This window comes from Sturnira hondurensis, unplaced genomic scaffold (assembly GCF_014824575.4).
Source record: "Sturnira hondurensis isolate 20B ecotype Veracruz unplaced genomic scaffold, ASM1482457v3 Scaffold0006437, whole genome shotgun sequence".
Lineage (NCBI taxonomy): Eukaryota > Metazoa > Chordata > Mammalia > Chiroptera > Phyllostomidae > Sturnira > Sturnira hondurensis.
This window is the reverse complement of record NW_028079068.1, coordinates 2,473,283-2,481,404: the sequence shown is the minus strand read 5'-3', so window position 1 is coordinate 2,481,404 and position 8,122 is coordinate 2,473,283. Positions and strand designations below refer to the sequence as shown.

The window sequence follows — 8,122 nt, the reverse complement described above, 5'->3', positions numbered from 1 at the left end:
AGTTCACTGGTGGAGCTTCCGTGCCTCCAGCACCTCCCTCTTTCCCCACATCTTCAGAAGGAGCAGTACAGGGGATCTGGCTTGAACTTGGCCCTGTACCATTCCGGACTTGCACACCCAGGAAGTCAAGTGACAGATGCATGAAATCTGGTGGGCATGATGCTCCAAGTTGTCCACAATGGTTCCATGGAATTCAGGGCCCGCAAGACCCAAATCACTATTTTTATCTCTGTCCCTTCACCTTTTCTTTAAATCCAAAGTGGCCCCAGAACAGAAAAACCTGGGAGGAGGAGGAAAAGCAAGCCACCTGCACAGTTAGTTACCCTGTGCGAAACTAATTTGGACTCGAGTTCCTCAGATTTGGACATTCATTCTTTCTCACTCACTCACTGGCTCCTAACATTGCTTTTTGTTTTCCAAAGGCATTTCAATGTTCTGTTCCTAAATTTTAATGCTGCTGCGTGTTCTTAAAATGAATTCTCAAGTGTGCCATTACACACTCGGGCCTGGAATTAGGATCGCACCATGAGGTTTCGTTTTTCAAATCTTTTTAGTGTCAGAGAAAGGAGTCCTCGCTTAAACACTGAAAATCACAGCCAAAAAAATATCCAAAGAAACCTGAAATGTGCACACTCCTTGCTCACTCGGTATTACGTATCAGCCTATTGCATTTTATGAGTATGGTATAGCAGATGCTCACAGAAACCCTTCTCACATGTTACAAGAATATCTGTTCATGTGCCGGATGAAATGTCAAGACGAAGTTCAAGTTACTATCCCATAAAAACGGGCTTTGTGGTCAATGGGCTGTTTGCAGGTACAGAATTGGACTTTGCTGGGCTCCTGTCTGGGATGAATGTGGACAAGCAGGCTCTGGAGGCTGGCTTTGGAGGTTTGCTCTGGAGGTAGAAATGAAATGGCTAAAAAACTTAACTAAAGTCAGGGTGGTGGTGAAGGCTGGAGGCCCCCACCCCCCCGCCCAGGACCTTAACCAGCTTCCCTTCCAACCAACACACTCATTCACGTCTCAGAGTCCGGCATGAAGGGATTGAGAAGTGTATTTAATGATTAGCTCGTGAGCTACCGCACCCGCCAACCACTGATCAAGTGACTGGTTTGGCCACTGGAGCACTAAGAAGCTGTGTAGTGCGGTCAACACAGACCCTGTCCACAGTTCAATGGAGGCTCAGAAAGCACAGAATTACTTGTTTCGACCCAAAGCCTTCAGGCAGACCTTTGCTCTGCCTCCCCTGGGCTTTGCATCACAGGCCTCGTACCCGGAAAAGCCTGGTTGGCAGAAAACCCCCTTAAACCCACTGCTCAAAAGCCAAGTGCCAGCAAACCCAAAACATACTCGGAAATTAAATACAACTCGCAGAAAAAAATGTAGGTGGCTATTAGGAACTCACATATACGTGTTTATAACCCACCACGCACCGCCAAGGACTGAACGCAGCAGGACGGCTGGCCACTGAGGTCTGCTCTGAGCAGCCGAGCCAAAGGTGGAGCTCTCTCGCTACTCGCCTGCTGGCGGCTCCTTCGCAGACCTCGGTCTGCTCCGCTTCTCTCCTGGACGGGTCTCTTCCTCCGCAGGTCTTCCTCACAGGCTCGGCCCTGCTGCTGTTTCATCACCACACGGGGAGGTTCGCATCACTGCTTCCTCCTCTTACAAAACTCCCGCAGACAGTGCGGGAAGGAATTCCGTCCCCCTGTTGTAGCACATCGGGGTCAAGTTCACTTTCAAGGACAGCTCCACCGCCTGGGTTCTCCCTCTTTCCGGGCCCCTCTCTGGGCTTCCCTGCGCCACCTCACCATTTCCCTGGGCCACTCCCCTGTCCTCACCGAAGGAGCTGCTGAAGTTGCCTCCTGCCCAAGATCCTGTTTCCAAACACACAACTTCCGCTTCTTCCTGCTGAGTACCCTGCACACTCGTGTACTTCTGACAAATGTTACTGATGTTTAAACTGTGTTACTTACGTGTACCTTCCACCTTTCATGCCCATCCATCTGTGTTATCTGACTTAGATGCTAAGATCCCAGAGGGCAGGGTTCCTGTTTGACATACGTGGGGCCAGAAGAGGCAGAAAATCGGGAGCATGAAAGATGTTGAGTAAACGCTGCCCATAAGTTAATGGAGAAGGGAGTGAAGTTAAAGAAGAACAGGAGAGAGGAAGAAGAGTCGCAGGAGGCCCTTTGTTTGGCTCTGGGGGCCGGCACGGGAACTCGGTCACCAGCAGGCCACAGTAATGGATCGTCCACCCCAGCAGAACCACACAGGTTGCATTTTACATTTTCACAGTGCTTCACGCTCCCTTCTCAAGGGACATTTGCACACCCGATCACATCGGACTCTCACAGTGAGAAGTCCCAGGAGGCGGGCAAGGGGGGCCTGTTCTTTGTTTGGCTGGTGGGGAGAATGAGGCTCAAAGAAGGGACCTGACAAGGCCGACTCTGGAAATGGTCATTTCCGCCAAACAGTATTCTCTAGAACACCGACTCAAATTTACAGCTGGTGGCATTCCCACCGGAACTCTGAAAACAGAAAACAGGAGAGACACAAAAATCTAACTCTGCGTTTCAGAGCGCCTCACACGAAGGGAACTCCAAAGCTCACGTGGCAAGTGGGAGGAACCCCCTCACAACAGACCGCCTTGGCCGCGTGTCTGCAGACCCCTGCGGGTGCGGCGCCCCCCACGACAGCTCGTCTGTGCTGAGTGTGGTGACGGGTACAACTCCCGTGGCACAAGTCTCGAGAAAACAAGGGCAAACTGGGTGTGCTTGACAACCAAGACCAGAGTGCTGGTGATGCCAGGGGCCTGCTCACACCACACCCCACCCCACCAGGTTCTACGGGCTCTCTTTGGTCCTGACACCGGCTTCTTACAAGGGTATCAATTCCAAGAACAACCACACAGGTTGAACCCTTTTATGCCACTTTGAAAGGCATCACAGTCACCACAGCAGCCCCTTTAAGACAGAGGCCTGTGTCTTCGGTGTCCCAAGGAGGCGACAGATTTTAGGTGCAGACGCCACAGTGGGCAGAGTGGGGGAAGGGGGGCCTGCATTTATTCAGTCCACCTGCGGTCACATGGTTTGAATTCACTGCCAGGTGTCCGCAACACAACTCTGCTTGGATGTCTGAAATTCTTAACACATTCAGGAAACCTGGTATTTCTGAGTGACCCGCAAAGAGAATTCTCCGCTCTGGGTGTGAAACCAAGACCAAGGGTCAGAAATCAAGCCCAGGAAGGGGGCCTTCTCTCCCACGCTCTTGAACTTGTGAGGGCTGCCTGGAAAGGAGTCCCCTTCCTTAACTGAACATCCTCTGGAGACTTACTTGCCCCGGCCCTCCTCTGTCGGGGGCGTGCAGATGAAGAGCAGCCGTGTTTTCACTTCCAGAACCCTTTGCCCTGCACTGTGAGGCTGTAGAGGGGCTCAGTGAACACAGGGCTGAGATGGGGCTCCGGGACAGTGATCCCCCTGCAGAAACCCCACCACCAGCTGTTCCAGCGTCCTCCACACGGACACCGATGTGGGTCAGAGCCCCCCAGTTCTGCCTGCGCATCTGCTGTCTCAAGTGTCGGCCGATCACATAAAAAGGATCCAGAGTAGCGATGTGTTATCTAAGCCTGTTTTTCATCCGACCTTCACTCAGGGCCCTGGCTGTTCCATCCCTCACTCTAACTGGGGAAGTGGGGGCATCGTGACTTTAGCAGTAAGCCCCAATGGAGATGACACCCGCTCCCTCTCAGGCCCACAGTGCACAGGTGGTTTCGACAGTCACTCAGCAGAATCCAGTGTAACGAAACCAGCTATTAGGAGCTCCCCCTTTGCGGTTCTTGACTGAGCAGAGAGAGGCAGGCGAGAACTCGGTTTCGTTTCTGGGTCTTGAACGCACAGAGACATGATCCCTGGGAACGTGCTCATGAATCGCACTTTGGTGGTCCCAGGAATGCTTACAGGTAATTTCTGCTTACGTGAGATCTTTTCATTCGAGCACAATCTGTGAGCAACTCATCGGCCACGAGCAAGGAGCCCCTGGGGCCCCCGGAAACCCGCACTCTACAGGACTGGCCCGAAGGTGATGCGTCCCGCCTGCCCAATCACAAAACAGCGAATACAATGAATCGTGTAAATCTAAACTTCGACATGTATTTTGAAAAACCAAATAAATAGGAAGCTTCCCTCCTCCCTCCTTTGGGAGGGTTTTTTTTTTTTTTCTTTCCAGAACAAAACAGAACCTTCGACATATTCTTCCACTGACAAAGCCCAAGTTGGTCTCACAGACAGGAAGGTGGAGCTGTAGCACCAGAAGGAGGCGGGGAAACACAGGCGATGGCTTGGACTGGGGTGGTCAGGCTCTACAATCTATCATTTGGTTTCTCACTAGTAGCTTTGTAAATCCCCGAACAGCCTCAGTGTCCTTGCTGTTCATATTACTACTAACGTAAGTTCCTAGGGAGAAACAGAGGGAAGTAAGCTGTTAACGAAACGTCTTCCGGCCTCTCCTCCGAAAACAAAGCAGCGGGTGCATCGTACAAACCAGCCTCGAACACGTCTTCCCACGGAAACTCTGGATTCCCGTCAGCCCCACACGTTCCATACATTTCCATCTTTTGCCTCGAAAAGGGAGACGAGCTGAGAAATTCTGGTAGCTGAGGTTTGTGGTTTGTCTTCCGGGACGTGCTGCTGGCTTCTGGCCAAAAAGGTTGGAAATCGCAACGGAACCCAAGTGGTTACGACAATGCCAACTCATTAAAAGCTCCACGAGCTGCCACGTGACTCAATGGCGTCTTCTCAAATTGCAACTTGCTACCTTCCGTGGCGGGCCCGGGGGCCTGAGCAGGTGCTGGTCCTCTTGCAGGTGCCCCGAGGCTGGTTTCCTGTGAGTCTTGCTTCCACGGGAAGCGGATACTTGGCAAAGGCGCCAGGCGAGGCCCATCAGCTGTGGAAGCTGTGCACGGCGGTCTGTTTTTGGGAGAGGCGCAGGAGCTCCTCGCGGATCGCCTTGATGAGCGAGGCCGAGGAGTGGCCGGGCTGCAGGTCCTCCGTAGAGCTGGCGGCGTAGGCCAGCCCGGCGCCCTGCAGCCCCCTGTGCGGGGTGTTCCCCGGAGGCGCTGAGGGCTCCCTACCTGAAGTCCTTGGCACCTGGAACAGCGGTGAAGAGGAATACTCCTGATGCCCAAGCACGTGTGTCTGAAAAACACGGCACATGGTGCTATACTTCCCCCGAGAGAGCAGGAGGGGAACGTCAAATTCAAACTGGAGGTGGGCACGCCCTGGTGACTTCCTCCTGCCCTCTCCTACCCAACAAGTCAGGCCTCCACTAGGCACCCCCTAAACTGCAATGGAGGCTAATGGCGGTGAAGAAATTGGTCAAGGGAGAGCAGAGCAATAAAGAAACCCTTGAACTTGAACTTAATGGGTGCCTCACAAATACTCGCTTAATGACAGACAGAAAGGATGATCCGGTCAGCCAAATCTCTGTGTTTGTGTGTGTGGAGGTAAGCGGCCACCGAGCGAACAGGAAGGGGCTCAGAGAGCCAGAAGGGAAGGGAGCCTGGAGTACCCCATGGAGGTGAAAGGTCGGATGGGGGCACCTGACAGTAGAAGACATAAGCAGCTGCTGGCAGAGCAACTGACAAACAGAGCAGCTGCCTCTGCCCTGGGACCAGGACCCAGGGGCCACAGAACAGGAACAAGGTCATACATCGTTTGCCATTTTGTCTGTCTGTCTGTCTGTCTGGGGAGTGCTTGGCAGAGGCTTTTCTTTAAAAAGCTACTTCACTAGCACCTACAACGGTTTTGCTTATATTTGCATAATCTAGCTGGATATCCATTTGGCAAGAGTAATTAGTATTATACTCTTCAGTGTAATATAATAATTCAGTGTAAAAGTCACTCTTCAGTGACTTTTTTCATTTTTTTTCCCAGTGAGAAATCTGTGTATGTACATGGGTTCTAAATCTGGGGTTTCACCCATGCTAGGAGTAAGTGGCTGGCCTGGTAAACACGGTGTCCGGGCCCCAGGACATTTCTGGGTCTCACTTTTGCAACAAGGGACAGGGTGTGTGGCACACTGAAGTGACCCCTGGGTGGGACAGGAACACCCCAAACACCTAATGCAACCAAGGTGGCACAGTGAAGGCAGAAAAGGGGAAATTGCGTTCTACAGTTCACTTCCTTTCACTAAGTAAAAGCGTCCAGTCATTAGTTACTTGCTAAAGAGGCATGTACATGCATGAAAGCTGCGGCATAATGATGAGGGTAAAACAAAAGTGTTATTTTGGATTTTCCAATTCATATATTTATCCCTCGTGGATATAAAATTCTAAAAAAAAAACAGCCAAGGAAGGCTTTTGTAGAAATTGCCTGTGCCCATGTTGATGCTGTTCTCACAAAGGAGTGATAAGAAGGATGAGAAACCCTCAGACCCTCTGCCTCGCAGTGCTCCAAACGGCGTGCTTACGGCAAAACCACCCACCGGTGGTGCTCACTGTGGATATGATGCTGACAACCCACAGTGAGGCACAAGCAGTGGGCAGGGAGGTGTGTAAGCACATGAATATTTACATGGCGATCACACCAAAGACCAAGTCCAGACTTCTGCCACCCTCAGGTTCAAATTCACTAGGTAAAGTCAAAGTCACGGGGACAGAAAGTAGAATGATGTCTGCCTGGAACTGGGGAGAGGTGTTCAATGAGGATGGAGTTTCAGGTTCACAAGATGAAAAAAGCTGTGGATGTGGGTGGTGGTGATGGATGTGTGCCAGTCGCAATATACTGAAAACCAATGGACTGTACACTTAAAAACTGTTCATATGGTAAACTTTGTGATGTGTATTTTACCACAATAAAACGTCATTGGAAGAAAAAAATTTTAAACTGTTTTTTGGGTATCAGTCCAGATCTTCTGTAATGAATATGCCTTTATTATTTTTAAAAGGTTACAAAATAATACTGTTTAAAAATCATGACTTCGAGCCTAAAATCTGCCTCAAGGAAAACTATATTCTTCTCAAAAGTCCAATGCCAATACTCTCCCATCCTAGGTCGGAGGAAATCGGCCATCTAAAAACTGCAAGCAAAAATACACTCAAGGGGGAAAAAAACTGAGGGAGCTTAAAACTTTGATTCATGGAGCCTTTAAAAAGGGGTCCCCAAAGCAGAAGCAGCTGAATGAAGCGAGTCTGTCTGAACCCTCCATGGTGACCCCAACACCAGATACTCACGGCCTCTCTTCGGCCCGACTCATCCTCCCCATACGGAGGCCAGCCTGGCCCCCCGTACTGGCCGCCTCTGCTGGGTGGCATTTCCACCGGCTGCGCTCCGATTCTGCTCGCAATGCCCACCTGCGTCAGGTGCTGGATCTGGGAGCCTGGAGGAGGAAAGGAGAACAACCCGGTCAACACAGGCCGGAAAATGAAACTGCCCGGTAAGGTCCTATGGTTGTGACCACCACACCCGCTTAGGGACAGAGATGCCAGACCGTGAGCTTCTTCTTGGTCCATAGGCTTTTACTTCCTTTTCATACAGTGGCTGATATCAGTGGTCTTATTTCCCTGGCTAGACACCAAAGGACTGGAGGGGGCCAGTATAAACAGATGGCCTTTCCACTCATTTCTGCAGAGGTTGCCAATAAGGACACTCTTACTCAATAAGAAGAAAGGATGGAAAGGTTTCGGAGCCATAAAGAAGCTAAAACCTGGCTCCTTCTTGCCTGTGGCTTCAAGAACCACAAGGAGCCCCCAACACAATCTGCTCTTTTGTTTTAAAGGCAGCGTGCATATTCATTTGAATTCAGAATGTTCAAGTATGTTTTCATTACATTCACAGTGTTTCCGTAACTTGGCCACATCACAATCAAAACCTGAAAGCCGCCCACCCAACCTCGCGGGTGAGGCGTACTGGCAACAAAGCCAGAAAGTTCTCGAAGCTCCTTCCCCTACATTCGCACATGCCGAAGCCTCGTGTGGCCAGGAAGACCGGGCTTCAGCCAACATATTGTTCTCCCCATCAACCTCTGGCATGTGGCAACATCCCTATTCTGCAGACTAAGGGAGACAAAAAAAAAAAAAGTGATCTCTAAGCACTGTGAAATAAAGTATTGTTACCAAATGCC

General features: G+C 50.8%; 1 protein-coding gene across 1 annotated transcript in view; it reads right to left on the bottom strand.

Annotated features, from left to right (window-relative positions):
- Positions 1-4,132: 4,132 nt before the first annotated feature.
- KIAA1549 (KIAA1549 ortholog) overlaps positions 4,133-8,122 on the bottom strand; it is a 122,956-nt gene continuing 118,966 nt past the window's right edge. The window contains exons 20-21 of the mRNA XM_037049290.1: positions 7,233-7,378; positions 4,133-5,196 (exon numbers count right to left, since the gene is read on the bottom strand). Coding sequence (XP_036905185.1) covers positions 4,942-5,196; positions 7,233-7,378 — 401 coding nt within the window. The 3' untranslated portion in view covers positions 4,133-4,941. The remainder of the gene's footprint in view (positions 5,197-7,232; positions 7,379-8,122) is intronic.